The sequence below is a fragment of the Phalacrocorax aristotelis genome, chromosome 1 (genome assembly GCF_949628215.1).
Source record: "Phalacrocorax aristotelis chromosome 1, bGulAri2.1, whole genome shotgun sequence".
In the NCBI taxonomy this organism is placed as follows: Eukaryota; Metazoa; Chordata; class Aves; order Suliformes; family Phalacrocoracidae; genus Phalacrocorax; species Phalacrocorax aristotelis.
In genome coordinates, this window is record NC_134276.1 from 174,789,168 (window position 1) to 174,814,529 (window position 25,362).

Genomic DNA, 25,362 nt, shown 5'->3' on the forward strand with positions numbered 1-25,362 from the left:
ACTATGACAAGAATTTCCCTACAAACTGAGATAATATAAGCCTTTCTTCAACGTAGTGGAGGTAAAACACCTGCCTTTTTCCGCAATAGGAAAAAGTTTAATAAAGGTTCTTGGTTTGGCATTGCAGCCTAATGTAGGCAGATGTTCAGGGAAGAGCGATGTCGCTTGTCCACAAGACAGCTTTTTACTACTGACTTGAGTATCTGAAATCTGTAATATCACTGAAGACTCTCATCTGTTTTTTATTCTCTTAGACAGGGACAGTACCTGTCTGCATATTTTGTATAGATATCCTTTAAAGAAATGAGTTTATTGGAGTACAGTCCTGTGGGATGTGAGACATCTAAGATGTTGGAAGAGCAATGTTTTTAAGGGGCAAGGAGTTTTGGAGATAAGCTGTTGAAACAGATTTCTACATACAGCTGAGAAGGGTAACCTGACCGGAGTGGAGCAATATTTATATCTGATGAGGCCCACAGAGTTTAGATTCTCTTCACATCGCTTCTCCAGGAGCTCAGCTTCAAATAATTTACAAAACTGACAGCAGAATTTGCAGCTGAGGCAAAACTAGTGGAAGACAAAAGGATGATACAATAAATTACTAGGGGTTAGAAATCTGATTTTTATTTGGCCCATAGTACACATTGGGTCCAGCATATGCTTTAGTGATGATGCATCTTCTTGGGAAGCATGAGAATATGTGCTTGTGTGTGTCTGTGGCTGAATCTGATAGGCTTCACTTTTAGCACTACATTTTCTGGTTCATGGAAGGGAGTTTTTAATTTGGGTAAATTATGGAGCTTATATATATAGTTCTGAAAAGATTACAGCTAATGGATTGTCATCTTACTGTCCTATATGATACGGACTAGCATTTTTGTACAGAACATCTTCTGTTCATTTCCTATTTTCTTGTAAGGTGAAGAGAGAGGAGAGTTAGGGAATGGGTTCTGGTGCTTCCTAACTTTGTCAACAAAGAGCTGGGGAGAGCCTGAGCTGTTCTTCCCTTTCTCCTCCTCCGATGGAACTGCCTGGTGCACAGCTTTGTAGAGTTTCTCAAATTGGAGACTCAGCAATCCATTTCTGCTTCCTCTGCTGCCATCTTAAGTCTTCTTAGGACTTCCTTCAGATGTAAATATCTGGAATTAATTTCACTTGAAATAGCACGATCTGTAAAATCCTCCAAATATGCACATTTAGTTAATATATTTGTTTTGTTTACAATGCTTATATTTTTAAAATTCATAATAAAAATGTAGCATGATAGCATACTTTCATTATTTCAGGTTTTCATGTCTTGAAATCTGAAATTATGTCTAAGAAAACAGCAGAGGTAGGAGATGGAGATATTTTCTCCTAGGAAATGCATTTCTATGTTTAGAATGTAATTTAGGAACTTTCTGGCACTAATTATGTCCTCTGTACGTTAACTATGTTCACCTTTCAACCTTAACATTCTTCATGTATGTGTGTACATCACTTTCTAGGCTTAAAAGAAAGCAGAACTGTTAACGTTGCATCATAACTCTTGTATGATTCATCACTAGGGTTAGAGTCTATGAAATATAACTGAGATGGTATGTTGGAGTTTGCAGATCTGTTAATAGGATGTAAAAACTTGGTTCCGCTTTCAAAGTTAAAAGTAAAAAAGTTTAATCACTACAAACCTTTATAGTACAATCTTTATCATAGTTTTTCTTCTCCTGATGCTCATTTGACTTTCATAGGATTATGTTTGGGGTGGTTGATGTACTTTCTTAGAGAGTGAGAAAAGTTTCTCTTTAGACTGTTTATGATTGAATCAGTACACAAACAGTCTTACACTTCAGCAGTTCTTTCTATGTGTTCCATCCATTTGCTACTAACACACATTTCCTATTATGGACAGTAAATGGGAACGACTGGGAGTCACTCTGGGTTAATTCAAATGGTGCCTACCTATACAATCAATGCAGAAACTTTCCCATCTCGCTGTGCTTTCCCTGAACATCTGATTCATTCTCCCTCCCTACCTCCTTAAGTAGCACCTGCTGCTACTCAGGTGTTCCTGAGTGAGTGCACCCATGTGCTGGAGATCGGGGAGAAGTACAGGATACGTTGGTGGTAGGGAGCTTCTCTGAAACATTCTGGATGTCTCATAGAGCCACCACTTCAGCCATGTTTTAGCACTGGTCCTATGCAAATTGCTAATGGGCTGACTGAATTTGTGGCATGGCCCCCACTTCATGGGGTTTTTATTTTGCTGTTGCTAGCTGCGCTGGCTGGCCAATGGATTTCTCACTGCAAGTGTACTCCCTGTCCCCCTCTGCTGTGTTCACCGGTCCTATGGCATCTTCTGCCAGCAGTACTTCTCCTGTCCCATTTCAGTCTTCTGGTCCTTTGGAACAGCCACCTTCTCTTGAATATGCTTCCCATCCCCTCTAAAAAAATTCATCTTCTAGTTTAAGAAATGTTAGTCTTGTAGAAGCCCACTTCAGGCAGAATACAGCAAGAGAACACAGTTTAGTGTGAATAAGTGTCAGCTGGTTGCAGATAGAGAGTTGTGCTGTAAAAGCAAAAACTCCTCCATGGAGGGCAACTGTTCCTTTTGTTTCCATTGTTGTTTTTGAGATCTGTACATGCTAGGAGTGCTTCAGCTTACTGGAAATTCTTTGAATAGTTTGATTTTATAATTGCCTACTTAAGTTAGTGTTCATCTAGTGTATGATCATGTGAATTAGCTTACAAGTTACTGTAATATGAACATCTTTTAAATTGGAATTCTTCAAAATTGCCAAAACAGGTGGATTTTGTATATCATGCTCTCTTTTCTGTTTTTCTCCACTTTTTCATATACAGAAAGCTTTACACAAAGGAGCCCTTTTTTCTCCAGTGGGTTAGTATGAATTAAAAAGTCAGCATCAAATGCTTTGAAAAACTATAGTTATGTGGAAAGAAACTTTAATGCAGGAGGACTTAAACAGAATTTTTGCGTGCATTCTTTAGGGTGGTATTTAATGGATAGGATCCTTAAATTTACCTTTGTAAAATTCTTGTAAAACTGAGTATATATAATTAATCTTTTTATCTGATAGATATCTTCTACAGTTTAAAAGCTTGTATATTAAATTCCTTTTTAGAACGGAAAAAATGTAATGGAGGAAAAATAGTACAAAGTGGCATTTAAGAAACAGAATTTTAAAATGGTTACTTTTTTATTTCTCTCTGCTTTGTATTCTACCAGATTAATGTAAAATAGATCTGAAATGGTAGAAATTTCTTTTCTGTTCTAGAATTAGAGTTTGTGTTAAAAATGTATTTTCTTGTGGGCTTTGTACCATGCCTCGTTGTGAGTGCATAGTTGATGTATTTTGAAGCTTGTTCGCAAGCACTATGGGGATACAATAAGTTTTAATACTTAGATACGAATGCTTTTTCATTTTCCCCAGAATGAGAGAAGGTGCATCTTCCAGCAAGCGTAAGAAAAGCATGTTTTAAAAGTAACATAGAAGTCAGTGACAGCTACACTTTTGTGCAAAAAAATGGAGGAGGGAGATGTCTCCTGAGGGAAGAATAGGGTTTCTATACCTTCATGCAGTGGGTGCTACATCTGAGTAACAGTTTGCCAAATGTTGCTGATGAGAAATCCACTGAGGGTGGATATGTAAAAAAATACAAATACAGAATACGTCAATACAAATGGCATCTTGTTCAGAAAATCCCTGAAAGTAGTTGGAGACTGGCAAGGTATTACAGGAAAAGTAGCATGTATTTGCCATGCTTTTATCCTCCTTGAAGATGTACTCACTTGTAGACAGGCTAGTTGTTAAATGGTCTAACTTAGTATGGTTGCTTTTATGTTTGGGAGGCATGTTTGATACATGTAGTTGCACATACAGACCATAAGACAGCACAGTTTCAAAATACACCTTCTTTATTTTACAGGTTTTAAAGGCTGAAACATATGATTACAGTTAGGAAGATAATAACTTCCTAAGTTCAGAACCTCCTCACTCCATTCATTTAGGAAGAGAATAGCAGCTTGACCAACTCTGCTGCACTAAAACCCAGCTCACCCGCCTTCCTTCCTGCTCAAAGTTTCCTATGTTGTATCCCCTCCTTCCCCTAATATTTAAAGCAGACTTTAAAAGGCTTGTGTGTAACCACTGCCTTGCTGCTGACGCCCATCTGTTTTTCCAGACTCCAGACACCTGAAAGTGAACCCAGCCAAACTAGTTTGCTGAAGCCTCAGCAAGCAATTTTCCCGGGATCTCTCTATTTTAGTAACAGTCTATTAAGACTAAACGAGTGATCATTGTCTGGTATATGGAGGAGTGAGAGACAGTCCTGCAAACCTGTAGTTGAATACATAGATGTTCAGTGATAAGTGGTTTACTTACAGCTCTAATTGCCTTGCAGGGACTGCTGTGCGTGCTGGGTGCTAGTGATTCCTGCCGGTGGTACACGAACGAGACCAGTGCTCATCTGGCAATAGCTAGTAAAGGGAATTCAGTGCAGTTTCACAATATGCTTAATGTGATCTAACTTGAGACTACTGCAGAAACAGACAGTCATTCCCTTCTCTCCTTGGTTTTACCTCCTCCACAGGCTCTTACCCCCCTCTTGCATTATCTAATGATCGCACAGCAATGTGGGAATTATTAGCATAAGACAGGCCTTCAGGGGGTTTGGAGGGTTTATTCTCTTTTGGATCAGTGAGCTGATCTGGCTTGCCAGCAGCAGTTGGCATAGATACGTAGGTATAAAAAAAAAGTCTGGGCTGCTTTTCAGACATAGCTTGTACCTCTGATCAGAAGCCTGGCTGCGGAGAGCTGCCTGTGCTGAGGTGGAGTCCTCTCCTTCATCTCCCACCTCATGAGCCTGAACCAGCTGGTGCTGTAGAATGTTCTTCCACGATATCTGAGGGTGGTGGTACCACAGAATATGTTTCAAAGCAGTTTTTTCTAATCCATTTCTCTCTTAAGTTTTAATAACTTGATCATCTGGATCTATTACTTACTGGAGCGTTTCTAATCTAAACTCTTTTGCGGTAACCCATGATAAGCCTAGAGAGCAAGACATTATTTAGGCAAAGCAGACTGATAAAATTGTCAGGGTTGGCTCCCATATCCTTCAACTTTGTTCCCAGCTATGGTTTTAACTAACTGAGTATGAAGTGATGTTATTAGTTATTCAGAAATGGATCTTTGGAGGGTAATCACAAGTTTGGATTTATGAACAACAAGGTGAAGTTGGTGGTCTGATGTAAACCATATGCAAACTGATGATGCAAACTGGTATGGGGTTTGATCTGATAGAGATGCTACAAGGTGAATGAATGTTTTTGTCAGGATTCAAGATGTTACTTTAAATGACACAAAGAAATTTTAACTGGAGGAGTAGAATTAAAAGGAAAAAGGACCAAAGATGAAACTTGATACAACCACCTCAGAAAATGAGGACTTCAGAGGGTTATATTATAAAACAAGCCCCACGACAATATAAAAGCAGGGGAAGAACATTTATTCCTAGCCAGAGAAGAACAGCTCTTCTAGAAGGGTGACTGACTTCTTACAAGTTGACACTGGTAAAGATGCAGTCTTTGTTTTGAGAGCTGGAGAACGGTCACTGCAGGCTTTGGAAGATTGTTTCAGTTAATTAATTTCTATTTGCTGCCTTGCTTCTTTCTGGAAGAACAGACTGGGAAGAAAATGTTAATGGAAGAGAAGATATGCTACTATGGTAGTCTGTCCCATGTGTCCCGTGTCCTCCCCCCCACCCAAGACGAAGTGCGGTGCTGGTTCTTTATCAGCAGCATAGAAGTTGTTCCTCCTCCAAACTTGTATTAGACATCTGCAAGGATAACACTAAATTCCATTAGAGAAAAGAATGGAGAAACTTGGAGATCAGTGAGCTAGTATCAGTTGGTATTTTCTTTTGTGAAGATGTACTGTGGCAGTGTACTGTTTTCAACATATTTTTGCTATATGTGTGTATGTCCTAAAAATAATGAAACACTAAGTTGTTTACGTTGATGGTGAAATTCCCCTTTTAAAATCATGTCATGTGGTAGTTCAGTGTTTTCTGCTCTGTAGCTGTGATCTGATGTTTGGCTAAAAACCAGCTGGCAGCAATACACAGTAAGATATGGTTGATGGGTTAGAGAAAGTTACAGGACCTAACTGATTTGATACCTGTTTGTTCAACTGAGGAGGGTGTCTAGGAGAGCTGATCACTCTAGGATGCACAAAGACAGTGCATGCTCTATAGCTGCCTTCTTCAGATTGGATTACTGTGTACATCTCTGCTTCTGCCCCTAAATATTTGTTGGTTTTGTTTTGGTTTTCTGTTCTTCTAAAGGTAAATTTACTAGACCTTGAAGTTCAGAGGTATCTTCTTCAGATACATGATTTAGCAGAAAGTATCTTCTTTCTTTTAATATGCTTTAGCACTTTATTGGATTTCATGAAAAGTCAAGGGACTGATGCCCAATGTAAAGCTCAGAGCGCACTAATTTTTGTCTGAAAAAGATTTTTGAAGTGCAGCTCATGTCTAAAAAAAAATGTCCTGCTTGGAGAAGTGATGTACATAGGAAAGTTCATAATGGTTTATCACAGAGCATGAGTTTTATTGGTATCCTGAGAACAATTTAGAGTAGGTATCTTACCTATGAATTCTGAAGTTAAACGTGAGCATCTGAGCAGTACATATGGAAGAGAGACATACAGAAAAGTGATACATGTGGAAGCCTGGGAGCTTGGGTAGACTCCTGAGAAACATAACGCGTCAGGTACCCCCAGATGATGGCTCGTAACTGCCCATTGCCATGGATTGACTCCAATTTTCTAGGTGTGACTGGAACATGTGAGGGCAGCTCTAGATGTATGAGCAACCACGTTTTGAATTGAGGAAGTACTTGGTAAGTATGGCGTACTGTCACTTGTGAGGGCCTCCTCATCAACTAATTAAAAATTGCTGGTTTAGAGAGAGGAAGTGATAGCTGCTTCTTAGGCTATGGAATCTATGGAATTGTTAGTGCCATTAATAACTGAATATAGCATTTATTCAGTTATCTGATATAAAAATAATTTAATTCACAGTAAAGTCAGGTTTGAGTGTTGTTTTCTAGGAGGAAACATGGGTTTGTCTTAGGTTGTCAGTTCTGTGCATCTCAGTTTTTATTTTCTTTGAGCTTTTTTCTCTGTTGTGAGTTTAACCCTATTCTGCCACTTAGAGTGGATTTTCTAATGATACTAAAGCAACTTATGACCTACTTATACTTTCTTACAGCTAGCTGTGTCTTCTGTTGGATATCCTAAACTACATTTTGGTGCAAGTGATCCTACTCTGTGCATATTTTTCTAGTCTTATCCGTGACTGAGGCAGTATAAAAGCTTCTTGAATTCTCCTGAAATCATGTAAACGTAGTGTGGTGTCTCTAGAGACATAAGGCTCCTCTGCATTGATGAGAGTGAGTTATTTGGATACAATTCAGATACTAAGACACAGAAAATGTAATTTTTTTTATAAACAGCAGGTATGACAGCAAAGAAGTATAAAAAAGGAATTACTTGAAACCTCTTGATTACAGATGAGGTACTGCTTATCAGATTTTAATAAAGAGTAAGAGTTTCTTTTGGAAGAAATGGATTTTCAAGAAGGTTTCAAGAAAGGACAGGTAAACAACTGCTATGAAATGCAGGTTCCTGATATCTAATGAGAGGTCAGACTGAGTTCAGTACTCCTGGCGATGCTAAAAGCCGCATCTGATAGCAGTGTTGCTTCACAGAGAGATTTGGTCACTATATTATTGCATAATATAATTACAAACAAGATAAGTTCTGTGATGGAGTGATTATATCTATGCTAATATTTGTTTAAGCACAGCAAAAGAATTGATATTTGATTAAATTTTTCTGATACAGATGCCAACACTTGGCTGTTGGAGGAAAACAAGGTTGTTAAGTTAGGTCCATCCTCAAAACTTCCACTAAGTTTAAAGCAGCAGTTAAAAATCAGAATTTGTTGTGCTACTACAGCCAAATAGCAATGCTACACTTGGGACAAGGCAGGAGGGATGGTGAGCTAGTGCTGTGACCACCTCTTGTTGGTGAGGAATTAGCTGAGGGAGGTGGGCAGCAACATGAATTCCCTTCTTCCTTCTCCCTTTCTGCCTCCATGCCATCTTTAGCTCTGCTTTTTAACCAGTATAATTCAGTCCATGAGACTTCCGTACATCATCACAAATGCTTGGAGACTTGCTACAGGAAAGCATCCTGAGCAGAGAGCATCGTGAGCTAGAGCTACTGTATGTGCTCTCCTGCAGCTGCAACAAGGTATTTTTCAAACTCAGCATTCATTTTTGTACTGTAGGGTGCAAGAAGGATAATCAGGTTTAGGTAAAAACAGTCTTTATGGAGCAAAAAAATAAAAAACCCTGTTATCTGTGGTTGAAAAAGAACATGCGTTTTTGTTGTCAGGCTTCATAATCTTTCAGAATTCCTGATACTTTTTGAAAATGTTGGACTTAAACACATTGGTTTGATAGCTTAAAACTTGGTTAATTCTCTGGGGATTGAATTTTTTCAGCTTTGTTTTGTTTGGGAAATTATGTGAATTTTGACAGTATTTGCCAGAAAACTTCATATGCCTGAACTTGAAGATCAGCACACATTTGCTAGCTAGTGTAAAAAGTATTTGTTTCTTAACTTTTCAAAGACTTCAAAGTAAAGGAAACGCTTGTTCACGAAGTGCACATTTGATATGGACTTTAAAAATACTTTTTGTTTCACTTTCTGTTTTTTATTTCCTGCTGAAGTTTTTGCCCTGCATTCAGCCTGGCATTACCAGGCTCCCCGCCTTTTTTTTTTTTTTTTTTTTGTAAACAGGTTATAGCATATGTTTCCCTATATAGTGTTCGTCATGTTTCCTACTATCCTCTTCTCAGTCACTCTTTACTTTCACCTAAACATTGCTCTGCCACCTCTTGTATGGATACAGTAAAATATGATGGCTTAGTTGCTTTTCATATCCTGCACGTAGGAACTTGTCCTGCTGCATCTTTGCACCATTAATGTCCAAGTGGCTGCCTACATACAAATATTTTTAGAGCTTATTGCTGGCTTTTTTCAGAGGTTTCTTGGAACACAGGGGGACTAAAACTAACCAGGAACTGTTATCTACACTGTTTCTTCTATGCTCCAGCATACCACAAAGGAAAGCAGACGTGATTCTAGTTACTGTGCTTCCTTGGGGCATGCAGGTTGCAGTGGAGGCTAGGGACAGCCAGCTGTACGCAGAGCTCAGTGCTGTGTTGGTACATTGTGGAGTGTTGGCTTCATAAACATAAATATGTTTTTCATGTAGGTACGGTATTTAGAACTGATAAAAGGTACTCTTTGCATAGGGGTAATTTTTTCTTATCTCTGTGTTATAACACTTTGATAGCTTTGGGAGGATTTGACAATTTTGAAACAAAGATGTGTGTCTGTCCGCTATGCCTTCTGTAACAGCTTTATGAGAAGCTGGATTTGCCGCTATCTGGAGGAGCTCTTGCATATGGAAGGATGTAAAAAAGTCTTCTCAAAATGGTCCGTAATATAGAAAAACTCATATGCTGAAATACGGATTAGACTGATGAAAATTGAAAAGAAATGTCACTGCCTATCTGCTTAAAATAATTTGTCCATTTTTTTCCTCAACTATTTTTTTTTAATTAATTTTTTTAAAATGTCTCTAGTTATCTGAAGTTGAGGCTCTTATGTTCTGCAAGAGGAAATCATAAATTCAGCTCAGATCTCTTGTTGGTGTCAGCTGTCTTAAAATCATCACTTACGTATTTCAGGAGAAATAATTATCTAGTTTTGCCAAATAATCCTAATTGGCCTTATTTCACTTGGTGTTTTATGTAGCTGCTGGCTGATGATACTGTTAACAGGGGGAGCCTTCCTATTTGGAAAGTGCTGTGGCAGTTTTTTTCCAAGAGAGAAAGATGTGAGCAAGACTCTTCTGGAATTTGCAAAGAAACATAACCTTAAAAGTGCCTGAGTTTTACCCTGATTTAATTTAAATGTCATCACAGAAGCCTGTCTTCTTATGTCAGTCTGTATTAAATTCTAAATGTTTAGAGGCAGAAGGTTGAGGCACAGCAGCGACTGACAGCGTGGGATGGTGTTTTGCAGAGTGCGTGAATAAGACATCCCTATGAGTTTGACTTAATTGGTTTAAAGTAATTTGATTTCTTCTACATCGGTCTTAAAATGATGCAGGAGAAAGTATTCTTGGCCCAATTAAAATTGCACAGTTTTGGTACCAGTATTGAAGGTGGAGCCTTCATTTTCTTCTGTAAATCATAGATTGAGGAGGAAAGACAACTGCAGCAGTATCTTAGCTGGGGGACAAGGGAAATCATCTGTAGGTTGTCACTAAAGAGGACAAGGAGATGCCCCGTTGTGCAGAGCAGGGTGCTGTGCGGGGTGCCGCCTGCCTGGGCAAGCAGGGCTCCTCTGTGCCTTGTGAGACCGGCCAGCCACCTGCCCTGTTGCACACATTTTAAAGCTCTCCACCAAATGCTTACAAGCGTTACCATATCTATTTCCAAAATAGTGAAATTGTGACTTTCTATCATTACATTTATATGGAGTTTGAATAATGTGTTTAAAAGTGAGTGTGAGGGTGCATGAGGGAATGTTTGAGGGCCGGCTGGGTACTGGCTGTTCACTTGTATTCAACCAAATGTACATTTTTCTTGAAACTGGCCCCACTGACACAGGGCATACATGTACCACAACATAATTTAGCACAATGTTATTCTAATGCTATTGTATTTGCTTCAAGTTTATATTATTTAAGATTAAAAAAAAAAGCTAGGCCTTTCTTTAATAAGTTATTCTGTGAAGTGTGCCTTAAAAATTCAAGAATCACATAGAAGCTGTGATTTTATCTCTTGATACGTTGTATATGCTGGTAGGTATAGCTTTTTGCCTTGCCTTTTTTGCTGCAAATTAAAAAAAACCCAAACAAACCAGACCCAAACCAAATTTATTTTTTCATTCATTGCTTCAGATGACGGCTTGCACAGCTGCATGAACACAGTGTCACTTTTTCTGTCTTTGGCTCCTATTATCATTCAGTTAAGACACTCGTGGAATTAATTTAAACTCCAGCATCTATGGATTTAAAGAAAACCAGCTGGGTTTAGCTGAAGTCACTAATTAGTTAAAGTCTATTAGGAGACTGGTTGTGCTGTTGGTTGACTGGTTGTGCTGTTGGTTGGTGCCCCCGCCAGCAATTAAGCCCTGTTTCCCTGGAAGGCCACACAGAACACGTTTATTTTAAATGTAAATGCAACATGTTGAACCTCTGTTCAGCAAGAGATTTTTTAGGAGGGTTCCTCCTCACATTTTAGGAGTTAGAGATTGCCATCCAGTCGTCCGACTTGTCTGAAGGGACCTCCTGTTTTCACTAGTGAGTCTCCAATATGTTCAGTAAGCAATTTTTAATGAACTGAATCAGTTCAGTGGCCACTTCCGTGCCCTGCCTTGTGCTTGCCACCATTCTGGTGACCTTCAGGTTCAGCGAGTGCTTAATTATATCCCTAATGACTTCGCAAACTTGTTTCCAGACATTGTGAACTGGGCAAGGTTTGACTGCAAACATAGGCCCCTCTTTCTGTTGTTGAGATAAATAATATTAAAATGTTATCTGCAGCATATCTTGTTTGCAGCTAACAAACTTCAGTAAAGCCAAAGTTTGAGTGTCTTCCAGACTTTTAAGTAAATGCTTCCTAAATTCACAAATAAGATTCAAGTTTGGATATAACTGTCTTCAGAGAGAGGTGTCTTCCTCTCCATTTACTTTGTGTCTCTATATGCATTTCATTAGTGCATATAGAGACACATATAGTTTGACTTACACACACACAAGTCAGTGTAAGGATTTTCTTGTTTGTTTGTTTTTTAATTCAGAGTGTAGGCCAAGTTGCTAGGTAAAATTTTTAACTTCCGGTTCCTGAGTCTGGTTTTGGTGTGGGCTATTTGGCTTTTGTACAGTAATCTCAGAGGGTTTTTATTTATTGTCTCAGCAATACTGAGATTCCAGCCCTTTATGAAAGTTATTAAAATGTATCTTTCATAAAATGATGGGAGAGAGTCTGGGTTTCATAATAATTCTAGAAAATAAATTTTTCATGGTTTTTTTTCAAAGTTGCTAATTTCAGTCTATAATAGCTGTTGAGGAATATACAGCAGTGATTCATAAAAGACAAATTTGAAACAGAAGTATTTTTGCTTTCATAAAACAATGGTATCACAAAGCAAACTTGTTCTTCCAGTCTTACCCAGACTACATAATGCTTGTCATGGAAACATCAGGGCAAAAGTATCAGGAATTATTTTATTTTCCTGCTCTTGTCTTTCCTAGTATTCCTGGGATACTTGCAATTCTCTGTCATTAGACCACAAGAGCATCTAAATGTGCTTGGTACCTTTAGTTTCAGTATCAACACCTGAAAGCTTTAGCTCCAAAAATAAGCATGGTATGGATCAAGCTAGTGTTTCCTTCTCACTTATTTACATTTTGAATGAGCATCTACCAGGATGTTATAGAAATTATTGGATTTTATGAATTATTCTTCTGTAGCTGTCTGCTGAACATTTTGCAACAAGTGAATTGCAAAAGACACAAATTTAAGTGCTATACCAAAAAGTTTTGTAAGTAGGTCATGGTGGGAGTCCTACATGTTCTACTCTTCTACTGCATCCAAGTTCGCAAAAAGCACCTTTTTCTGGTATCCAAGGGCATGGCTCTGGACTTTTTGATACACAGATCTGATTTCTTTTTCACAATGTGCATGTAAGTGTATCAATTAAATATCAGCCGAAGAAATTAAAGTTATATTAAGTTTATTAAGTTTACTTTCTTTAAAAAGATGGCATTTCAAGTTGAAGGTAGCACCTACTTAATAAAGATAAAATTCAACCAATTATTTGCAGGATTTTTAAAATATGGATGACACTTTTAATGTGCATACATACCTACATGCAGCAATATGCTGTTGCATGTTGAAGATTTTGGTATATGGTACCAGAATAACTGAAATGTCAAATACACCATATTTGAAGTTATACTAATAAGTTTTAATTAACATTTAGGCTGAAGTACAATTTGTTTGGAAAGTAATTTTAAAAACCCCAAACAACTAAACCTTCTGATTTTTAGTATTATTCAGGTAGTGGCTTCTGCTTAGCTATGCCTTAGAAACTTAGAGCGTCGTTCTCTTGGGCTTGTTTACCTAACCTGTTTCCTTTCTGTGTGTGATGCAGAGTCAAGTTACCTACATGGCGGAAATGATAGCTCCTCTTCCACTTGGTAGCACTATGTTTCCTAATTAAAGCTATGATCCTGTAGGCACCAGGGTGACTACATGCACCATCTGTACCCTGTCATTGCTTTGCTGAAACTATTTTTACTGTAAATGAAGATAAACATGCATGAACTTTTTCAGGACAGGGTCATGTTACTGTGTGATGTGGAAAACAGAACAAACATGGCTTTCATTACCAGGCTTAAAAGGTGTCTCTCAAATGGTTGGAGTTTGGTTTATACTGAGTATTGCTGTTTCACCTTTAATTTACTTGTGGGGGTCACTATCAGTTTTTTGGTGGGGATAGCAGAGAGGAGGCCTAGCTGTAGTGGCTGAAGGGAGGTTGGGAAAGGACCGTTCTCACTTCCCTGGCAAGGAGCATATGCAGCTTTTTGTCTTTCTCTTGCTTCTCCCATCCCTTTAAATCCTGTGAACTTGGGGCAGGTTCACCAGGTCTTACTTTGCTGACCCAGGAAAACCAAAGCCCTGTAAGCGCATGCAAAGGGGAACTCAGATGACTGTACTTCTCCAGCCCCACTAATCCCCCTAGCTCTGCTGATCTGATTTTGGTCTGTAAGCAGCTTCATTTCTGGAGTCTACTTTAAAGGATCATTTGATCATGAAGTTGTTCATATATATGAATAATAACTTTCTGAAATGCTACTGTAGCCTTTTGTTCATTCCCTACACTTCCTTATGCATTCCTTCCTTATGCATTGTCTATAAGTTAATGAGCAGGTTGACCAAATACAACCACTTCAGTGAGATATGTATTTTCCTTACAAAAGTAGCTAAATTTTTTTCTGTATAGGCATTATCTGGAAACAGGTAAAAACCAGGTTTTTTAAACATAACTTTTTTCATGTCTATATTAGAAAAAAGAAACTTGAAAGAACATGAATGTTGACTTGGGAATTTTTTATAAAGATATTTTTGTCAGTGCTTGTGGTGGGTTGACCTTGGCTGGACGCCTGGTGCCACCAAATTGCTCTATCACACCCCTCCTCAGCAGGACGGTGGGGGGAGAAAATGAGAGGGGAAAACCCCCTCGTAGGTCAAGATAAAGGCAGTTTAATAAAAGCAAAAGCAAAGGCCGCGTGCGGAAGCACAAGGAAAACAAAGATTTTATTCTCTGCTTCCCACCAGCGGGCGATGCCCAGCCCCTCCCCAGGAAGCAGGGCTTCAGTATGTGTAGAGGTTGCTCCAGAAGACAAATGTCGTAAATAATGAATGCCCTCCCCTTCCTCCTCGTTGCTCTTAGCTTTTATTGCTGAGCAGACATCGTATGGCATGGAACATCCCTTTGGTCAGCTGGGGCCAGCTGCCCTGGCTGTGCCCCCTCCCAAGGTCTTGCCCAGCCCGGCCTGCTGGTGAGGGGGGGAATGTTGGAGAGAGCGCCTTGGTGCCGTGCAAGCACCTTTCGAGCCACCAGTACAACGCATGGCACGATGAGGGGCTGCCAGGGGGAAACTCTGTCTCAGCTAGACCCAATACAGTGGTTGACTTCGGTTTTGGATCAGCGTTTTGACTTTGTAAGAAAGTTATATTTCCCCACTGCGGCTTGTGCCTGTGTAGCAGGCACCCTGCGTAGCAATTACCTGATCTGTAACCTGGCAGGCTGTGTCACTGTTAAAACAGTATAGCTGGTGTTGCTGGGAAATGTTGTTACTTTGTATTAGATTTTCATTGCTGCAGAAGTTGAGTCTTTAAACTGGAGAGAGATAAGAGTCACAGCAGCGCTCTTTTAAGAGGAACAGGGTAAAACCAGCACTGCATACCAGCACCAAAGTGAGTGGTGGCAACTGATGGTGCATATCCTGGGAGATACGGTTACAGTTCTGAGGATTCATTTCCATTTTGTGATCTGTCAGTTCTTACCTCTTCTTGACATAATTACAGAGGTTTAATAACAAGTACTATTTAAATCATTAAAACATAGAAATGTATGAGAGTACTTGATCCTGAGTTATTGAGTAAATATAAGGAAAATATGATCCTAGATTCGGAATCTGTTATTGTTAATTGGCAGTAGTTAAGCAGAAATACCTCAAAGCATTTGTATCGGTGTTGGAGTAATTTTGTGATTGGCTCCTGCATCATCTGGCATTCTGCAGCAGTGAGGTTAAGAAGGCACTTTTGATTTCATGCACCTGTTACCAAATGGATAGCTAGCTCTTCAGGTCTGAGTATTTCCTGATTATTTTTTTTTCTCAAATATATGGAAAGTGTAAATTAAGCTCTGCAAGACAGGAGGTATCTTTGCAATTTTTCGCTTGTGTTGAGTCCTGTCGTGACTCAAACAGTTGAATTTGTTAGGAAAGTGGAAATGATATGGTCAGAAGGTATAAGACTGGTCTGTATTGATGTTTTAATTATTGTTCATTGTCTACTTAGAAACAGACTATATTAAGCTGGAGGTTCTCAATAACTTATGGTTTAATGCAACTTATTGCTGGAATTGATACATTTAAGTTAATTTGAAATTCAGAAATAAATTCCACTGAGTCTGGATTGTCAACTCCTAAAACAGTAGTTACTTTAAGTAAGAAAACACTTAGTGGGATTGGAAGAGAGTGTGAGGTACTGCTTCCTTTCTCCCCTTGCCTCTTTCCTCACCAAAAGCTGACCTTACAAATACCTAGGAGTAGAGGTGATTCTGGTTTTATTAACTTTATGAAGCTGCCTCAGAGGCCAGGAGTCATCATTCTGGCAAAGTATAGAAACATAATGTGCCACTGAATCTGGAAGGCTGAATTAGGAAGAGCGGCTTAATATGGGGAGCTCATGGGAATCAGTGGTTCAACCCCTATTAGCCTTGTGTTCGCTTTTATTCATCGTCTAACTGTTTTCTTCTTTCAGTTCTTGCAAGTAGGTGTTTAAATGTGTCAGGAGTCCTTGTGGCAAACTGAAGAGCAGAGTGCTATTTGTATTAATGGGTATTATGGTGAAAAGACATACAGGTATTCAGGGTTTGTAGTCAGTCATGAGGTTTTTCACTTATACCTAATACGGTTGTTTCTATGAATAATATGTGTGCATGTATATACCCATTGCATATGGTATCCTAGTGGCTGCTATTTTTTTGCATCAGCTTTACTATGTTGCTTATGGGTTGTGTTGGTTTTTTTTTTTCAATTGACAGGTATTTAATTAGTCAAGGAGCACATGTGGGAGCTGTAAATAGTGAAGGAGACACTCCATTAGATATTGCTGAAGAAGAGGCAATGGAAGAGCTGCTTCAGAATGAAGTAAATAGACAAGGTAATTTTGAATATGGAAGGATATTTTAAAATATATTTTAATTAATATATTTTATTAATATATTTTGAAAACTTATGCTAAACTAGGAATTTTTAAATCAATGATTTTATTTTCTAAAGAGAATTGTCAATATAATGTATAGTGCTCAAGCTGTCTTCTAGGCATTTTTACTCAGCCCAGTCTCTTGTGAAGAAAGAGTTCAGAAGTGTTGAACCCAGGTGTTGACTGGATTCCTGCGTTCTCTTGACTCAATACAATTTAGGTGGTATTCAGATACTATGGATGGTATTCAGTGCATTGGAGATATAGACTTCTGTATCCCATCTTTAGACTGTGTCTAAAGAGATTCCTGCCTTAGAGAGGAGAGAAATAGGCACTTCTAGGGTGACTCAGATCTCAGTTTTAGGATGAGATTAATCCAGCTCTAAGGTAGCTGCTTCTTTCTGTTGACTACAAGAAATCCTAGAATAAAACAAGAGTAAACAACTCTACTGTATTCTGCAAATCACCCTTTGTTTCTGACCTTCTGAATGCCCTTCTACAATGCCAAATGTTTGAAAGTACTTCTTTGGATAAGGAATCTTAGATTGCACTTGTTTTAGGCCTGAGAACCTATCATGAACCTTTAAGGTCCTCCTGGTTTTGTGTACTCTTCTGAGAGCACTACATAGCTGAGCATTCATGTAACAGTTAATGGGTAGGTATCAAGTATATTGACAGTATTGTTTAAAAATGTATACCCTAAATATATGCATCTTGCTCCCAGAAAATTGCTAGGGCAGTACTGGCAGTGGTGTCTTTACAAGAGAAACTGGCCTTTGAAAAAGCATATTGACTTGGTTTTCCCTGCTTTTTTTCCCCTCCTTACACTGCTGTTTTCCATGTTCCAGTCCTCAGGTAGGTTTTCCAGTGAAAGATCTTGGAAAGTTTCTGCTTTTTCCATTCCACAGAGGAAAGAATATTCCATTGTTGTTGACTGACGGTCTTGAGTCCAATAGAAATGTACTGCCATCCCAGAACTCCCTGTACAAGAACTGGGGTGATGTGGTCTGAGTTATATATTGAGGGACATGACATTCAGAGTGAAGATGGAACCTTTGCGGGGGGTGTCCAAGGCGACTGCATCTACATTACTTCTAGACCCCAGCCTACCTCTTAAAAGGCTTCTTCCTTCTTAGAAATGTTAATATTTTTTTGTGGCATTTAATTTGTATCTCTAAGACAGATTTACATAATTTAACAGTAAACTACTAATTGCATCAGGCTTTGCCTGATGTGATTTGTATGGTTAAACACATTTAATGCCAAAAACAAATGGTAAAAAGGAAGTGGATGATGTGATATGCAGGGGAATAAGAGATACCTACTGATACACACAAGTAGAGATTTTACAAAGGCCTTGATTCAATTATTTGGTAGTGTTAACTGAGTTTTGATTACCAGTTCTTATAGTTAACCCACAAAGAACATGAGATTAGATAGTTGCAAATATTTTTTTTTGTCTGTACAACCATTTGTCTATTTTAATTAGTTTGGAAACAATACAGTTGTTGTTCTCTTTTCTAACAGTACTGTCAATCTTTGCTGGAGAGTTGCTTCTGGAATGTGCCTCAGCCTGAATTCTTTAAGGTTGTTTTTGAACATTTGACTTTTACTGATGTGCTACACTAATTGAATGTAGTAGTTCTTTGTAAAATTTACATTATTTGGGAAAAGAACTCTTTTCCAAAATCTCTTAGTTATATTTTACTGCTTTTTTTTTTTTTAAATAAAAATTATTATTTGTTGCTTGGGGGTTTTACGTACATTTTCACAATGCAAAGATTCAACATTACACGCTAATTTTTATTCTTTTGCAAATTTAATTATTTTCAACAGCCCAGTTGTAAAATTAGCATTGGCAACCCGAACTAAATGCCACAATTCAGTGAAAATTTTAGTGTGGTTCACATATTTCATATCTAAAGCTTACAATAAACTATCTATGATACTGTCTTTATAAGTCTGAGAATAAGTCAGAAGAATGTAGATGTTCCCATGCTATAGCTGTTAGCTTCTAAAGGAATAATGCAGGTTGTTTTAAAATACTAAATTTCAGTTACCGATGAAAACTTGTTTTTCAAGCATTCCTCTTACATTTTTATGTCAGTTGGCTTGCTGACTAGCTAGAGGATTTTCAGGAGATTGGTCTTTCTAAGATGATTTGAAAAATATATTGGTTGAACAAGGCACCATGTCAGGTGAGACAAAACTTGCTAGAGCTGTGCTTCAGAGTGGTTTGACCTCCCTATGCGGAGAACAGGAACTGGATGCTCTCCTGAACAGTGATTACACTATGAACATCCCTGACAGCATTTCTGCCTTCCTGGTCTTAACAGGGCACTAAAGTCTGTGGTTGTATCATATAGCCTATATATATAAAATCTTAATTTTTAATATATATGTGCATATATTTACACAGACACACATCTATATGAATGCATTTATATATATGTATTCTGTCTATCTTGTTTTGCTGTTAGACCGCTTAGGAGTTTCAGTTTCACAGAAGCAGGGAAGAAGGCATGCAGCATCCCTCCTTCTGAATTTGTGTCTGAAGGGCTTCTATCTGCAGGGATGAAATCATGGGAAACATTTAATGATTGTGATTGAGAATGGAATAGAAAGGGTATGAACTGGATGTGAACTTGTAGTTCATATCTTAACTAAATCATGAGACAGTTATCTCAGCGATAAGGTTCTAAAGATATGCACCCTTAGCTTGGATATTAAGTTAATATTATTTATAGAATGATTATTTAGCCATTATGATGATCACTTGAAAAGTTCCTAATTGTGTGTATGTTGTGGGTAGAGAACTTAATAGCTCTAAAATAGCAACTTAATTGTTTCTGTGAATGTGGAATTAACACTGATGCATTGTGACAGTTTCATCTTTGACTATACATGTGGCTGAATGCAATTTTCCCTCCAGCTTTAGCATTGCTCCTTGTATAGAATAAAGAAATGCCACAGTTTTGATAATGCAAGTTAACTGTAGGGTCTGTGGAAAGATCAGCCCTGTCTCAGTGTTACTGGTAATGGAAGATCAGCCAATTTATTTTGCAAATAAACAAACCTGGGTGCCAAAAAATCTTACCTCTACGCAGGTAAAACATGCAGTGTGAAAATTGAGTAGACATTTGCAGTAACAGTCTTGCCTTGCAACCTTTTCCTGTGTATTTACTCCAGCATTAATTGTAGTTTCATTTTTGCATTGCTTGGTTTAATGTTGTGAGTGTGGCTTCCTGCATACTGGCGTCAGCAGAGTTGTTTGGTGACAAAAGATTGCCTGGAAAGATCAGTCAGGTTCCTTGTGATTTCAGATACGTGTAAGTGATGTAAGTGATGACATTTGATGTTTGTTTCTGGTAGAAATCTGAGGAGAATCACCTTTTTTACTGCTTTCGCAGACCTTCAGTCTTTATAGGAAAAGTTCAAACAGAGCCTTCCAGTTGTGCAACTATTCAGCCTTCTACAGGTCATCAATTCATATTTATGCCCAATTTTCACAGGTATCAAATTATACTTTAAAGATGTGTCTAACTACAGGATAAAAAATATGAGCCTCTGGAGACACTAAATTCACAGAAATAAGTTATAGAATAGGACACAATTCAGTTATGTGTGACATTACAGGCTAAATACAAGATCTGCAGTGTTTGCTCATCCTGATTTAGCATTCGGACTCCAAAATCTGACCTGGGCATGGTCAGTGATCCAAATTAATCTTCTATTTTACAAGTTCTGTTGTAAGGCATGATGGACGTGAAAGAAGAGAGCTTTTGTATTATTATTATCCAATATCTATCTTTCTTCAGTTATTCTGATCTCCATATATGACACTTCTAAATTGTGACCCTTGGTTCAGGCTGTGGGCCACAGATCCCCAGACGAGGCCACCTTGTGTTCTGCTGCGCTTATAGCAGGACCCTGTGGATACAATGAACTCTGCAGTAGTTCTGAACTAACAGACTAGCTACCCTGTAAGTGAAGCCATAGCACTCCGATAGTAAGGAAGGCATTTTTCTACAAAGGGGAATGTCTTTTTTTGGTTTTCTTCAAAGGGAAATTACTGGCTTAATTAATTTTTAAGCTTAAAACCTAGCCTACTTTTATAGTTTGTGAGAAGATAAATTACGTACATGCCGTAATAAGGTATAAAGATTTTTTGACACAGTTACAAACACTTCGCAAAGAGGAAAACTATGAGTTTTATAGAAATTATTCTGTTATTATTAGTGCTGAACAACTATTCTCTTTGCATGCCACATGTTTTAACTATTTTGTGTGTTACAAAAAAAACTTCTTGTAGGACCTGTTTTGTTGTTTCTCCATATGGCTGATATCTTTATCATGAGCCAAGCCCATGTATATAGATGCCACTGCAATCCACAGGGTTCTGTAATTGCGTTTAAGATGATATTATTCCCAGTTTATTACAATCCCTTATGCTTCTGCTCTGCAATGTTTCAGCTTTTTGTAGTTATGGAATTTGTCTTTTGTCACTAGTGTAAAATTTTCATCTGCACTTGTGAAAGCTAGCAGAGTTAAGAGAGATGTTGCTTGGCTATTGCTTCAGTCCCAGTTAGCCCTGGCCAGTTTTAAATGTTGCCTTTCCTCAGGTCTCAAGTAGGGTTAAGTGTAATGTTTTGAAGTGATTTTTTTAGCTGTTTATCATCAGAAGTCCTCTTAAATATTTTTTTAACTGCTTAAGCAGTTATTTTGAATTATAGGAAGCGTTCTTGGGAGGTGAGTTAGTGGGGAGAGGTGACGCGAGGTGAATCAGGAGTTCGTGATACAGCATGGTAGCTATTCAGTAATTATTAGAGAGATCACTTCTCCTTTTCCAAGGAGATGCAAATGTTCCTCATTCTTAGTTATAGGTAAATGTAACAAGACTCTCTCGGGTGTATTGCTTAACTCAGCTTTGTTTATGTGGATAAAATGCGAACTATTACATTTGTATATAAACATTCACTACATGAAGTAAAAAGTGGGTTGATCTTCCATGCAGTATCTATGAAACATGCCTTTATATGGCTGAGGAGTCCTGAAACAATGATTCAGCATTTAAATTTACGCTGAATTTCATTAAATGCTCACTGAACAGCACACTGTTTTCAAACCTGTTTGGAACTGTTGAATAACACTTGTTGATCAGAAAAAAATGAAAGCATTTAGCAATAAATTATTAATGATTTAAGAAGTTGTTAGGCTGCCAGAAGTTAAATGTACTGGTGGTGTGAGTGAATACTCCAGCTGAAGTTGAGCTGGGAGGCAGCGCATTGCCATCTATGGGCCATATGAAGAAAGTGTTTGAAACGTATGACGAGCATTTTCTTTTTCCCTGATATCTTAATAGAGTCTGGAAAACAAAAGCAAGGAGAAAGGTCTGTACAAGGTATAATAAAGGCTGTTTACATTCGTTTTCTGTGATTAATAATGGGAATTGATTTAGCTTATCTCAGAGAGCAGCTTTTTTTCTATGACACAAAGTTAAATTCTCATTTTCGTGCCAGTTATTAATGTGGGATATTCTGTTTAGTTTGGCAAGATTCTCCTACTTTCTTCTGTTGAAATACGATCAGAAATTTACTGTCTTGTGAAATAATTTATTGATGCAGTCATTAGTCTTCTGCAGCCATTAGATCTTGTTTGGGCTTTAGAAATGCAGTCGTTTGTGATATTGATAGAAGTCTTATGCAGTATTAGGTACGTTTTCTGCAAAAGCATTGCTATTTGGACATAATTCTTTGGGTCTTTAGGCATACCTGTCAAGTATGTTTAGACATTAACTGTTAGAAGTTTAAGATCAGGGTTTGGGAAGAACTTTTTCTCTTTTCTTCCTTTATACAAAAGTGCCTCAAAATGACCGGCCACACACAGATTTACACTGATGGGAATTTATGTCATATTCTTCAGATGGAGAAGGTTACTCGTGCTGATGAAGATTCACAGCTAGACCTCGGGCATGCAAAAGGGGGATGGACATAAATGTGACTAACAGATGATATATAAATATTTATTTGCATAGTAGTGTTTTGCAGGCAACACTGACATGTAAGTGACTGTACTCTAGAGAATTATTTTCCCAGGATCTGCTGATCTGTATTGCTGTGTCATTCTGAAACACAAGCAGATGCGAAGGCCCAAGGAAGCTACAGTTTGCAGTAGTTCATACATCAGGATGTAGGAGCCTTTGGGACAAATGAGAATACACGATTATTAATATGTCAATGATTCAAAGTTCCTGGTTTTCATTCTTAATATCTGTCAGAATTATAAAGATTATTAGATATGTAAAATTTAATCTCTGTTCAGATTTATTTAGTCACGGGTTGTCTTGAGAGACACCATTTTAGAAACATCCATGTATTTAATTTTTACCACAGCTTTTTTCAAACAAGTACATTTTAGCTTTTCCCTCTGCTTAGTGCTTCAGCAGTCTTTTGTATCTTCCTGCATCTTGCAAAATTAGCCTCCAGATTAATAGGATTTCATCAGTTTCTGATAAAACGTAATTCTATTAATTTTTATTAAATTGCCAAGACTGAAATTATTGTTTCAGTTAATTAAGTGGATGAGTCTAGGAATTCAGTCAACTGCTTGAAACGCTTTAATGTATAACCTGCCTCAGTTATTTTATGATACTTAGTAAAGTTTATCTTTTCAGCTGTCCTTAGCATAATGTTTTACCAGATTTCCTTAGTGAACAGAATCTTTTCTCCAACTGATCTTTCTGTGGTTTTTTTTCTTTTTTAAATTTTTTTTTACATTATTGTATATATGGAATCTCTGTTATGGTGTGAACTGATGAAAGTATAATAAAAAAGCAGTGAACTCTGTGGTAGCACTGTCATATGCTACTACAAACCAAACAAATAACATGTTGTGTTTCCAAAAGCATGTAATAATTACATTCTTTTCTGTATTTCAGGAAATTTTGATTTGGGCATGTAATTTTCAAGGGTTTTGTTGCTGTACAATTGGGGAATTGCAGCATCTGTGAAATACTAAATCATATGTAACATAATGAATATATCAGTCTGTTATCTGCTGTCTAAGGGCGTTTCAACAGTGCCAATATAATTGCTTTCAGTTTGCCAGTTTATTGCTCTGGCTTTCTAGTTGCCAGTGGATTGATAAGAGCTTGATGAATCTGTTTTATTATAATCTGTTTTATCATGTTTTACACCATAGGACAATGTGTTGCACTACATGTGATCATTGCTGTATTATCTGTATATTTTCAGTTTATGATATTAAGAATGTCTTTAGTGAAGACTGCTCCATCACTTAGCTCAGTTTCTGCTGGATATCTAAATGGGCAACAGTCAAGTTGGGTTTCATTTGGTTTCCATATTCTGGGGACTCATTCACACTGTAGAGGATTAATAGCACACAGTTTCTTTGAAGGCATTAGAGCCTGAAATTGCTGTTCATTATAAAGACTTTGAAAATTAGTTAAAATTAATGAATTATGTAGAGTAGTTTTGAAAAGAGGCATTCTATTTTTGCATAGTCTTGTTTGTGGTCTGCTTTATATTGTGCTTTGATTAGTTGGACAGTTAGGAAAGTTATGTGATAGAAACATGTTCGCTGGAGGAAAACATTTTGGGGACAGATGAAGCTTCAGCAAGAAATACTGAAAGAAGGCAGAATTAGATCTGAGTCAGGGAACGTCTGTCTCTTCGGTGTTTTAAAAAAATTATCTTAACTTCTATTTTATAGGATATAAGGACTACTGTTGTCATTTGTGGTTTTATCTAGTAAACCAGTACCTCTTTCTAGATTTCACTTGGTTTTATTATGTCCAAAGTTAATGGTTTGCTCCACGAGAAATTTTTCCCAAGTCACTGCGTACCAGTGACCCCAGATTAGAACAACCATACACATAAAATAATTTTGTTGAAGGCTGGCCCACTGATTTTCTGTTGAAGGTCAACCCAGGTATGGTTTGTGCTCTTGATGACCACAATTCCTAAGTCCTTTTCCTTACAAAGTTGTCACTGTTCAGTCAGCATCGAGAGAGCAATGCTCATGCATAGTTCTCCTCAAGACCCTTTTCCTGCTATGGTTTTTTTCAGATCACCCCACATGATAGTAATTGAAAAATGCTTGCCCAATACATGCTTTGCTTTGCCTATTTGGGGTCTGGGGTTTTTTTTCAATCTGTTTAACCTGATGTGTATACATGTAAATGTAATATTGTGTTCCTCCCTTTTCATCACTGTATGATAATTTTTTGTGAGATGTACTACAAAAAGATTTCGGTGTTTTTGATTCTTTTTACCTGAGTTATGAAGGGAGATTTCCAAAGGCTTGGCTATCTAAGGTTCTGTTTCACAGTGATAGAAGACAAACAGGTTGTAACGAGATAGTCTTTAGAAAGCGTAAAAAATATAGCTCTATATTTCTTGTAAGTATTCATTAATGTTGAGAAGCTAGGCTGTTCCTCTTCTCGTAGATATCTCCTTGTAAAAAAGCTGTAGCTGTTTTCTACTTTTTACAGACACATTGAGCCAGACTTATGTGTTTAGAAGGTTAAAATATAAGTTTTCTTTTTTTCTAACAGGTCGCTTCAGTGGTTATTACTGTGATGGCAGACTTTCTTAAAATTTAAAAGCCAGTTTTAGTAGCTTTCTTCTTTTTTTTTTTCCTTCCTTCTTTTGGAAAGACTTGCATTATGCATGCAGAGTATCATAAAATAATGATTG

General features: G+C 37.7%; 1 protein-coding gene across 4 annotated transcripts in view; it reads left to right on the plus strand.

Annotated features, from left to right (window-relative positions):
- PPP1R12A (protein phosphatase 1 regulatory subunit 12A) overlaps positions 1-25,362 on the plus strand; it is a 124,023-nt gene that overhangs the window by 48,053 nt on the left and 50,608 nt on the right. For all 4 annotated transcript variants that reach the window (XM_075080741.1, XM_075080740.1, XM_075080743.1 and 1 more), the window contains exon 3: positions 16,485-16,603. In XM_075080741.1, the coding sequence (XP_074936842.1) occupies positions 16,485-16,603 (119 nt within the window). The remainder of the gene's footprint in view (positions 1-16,484; positions 16,604-25,362) is intronic.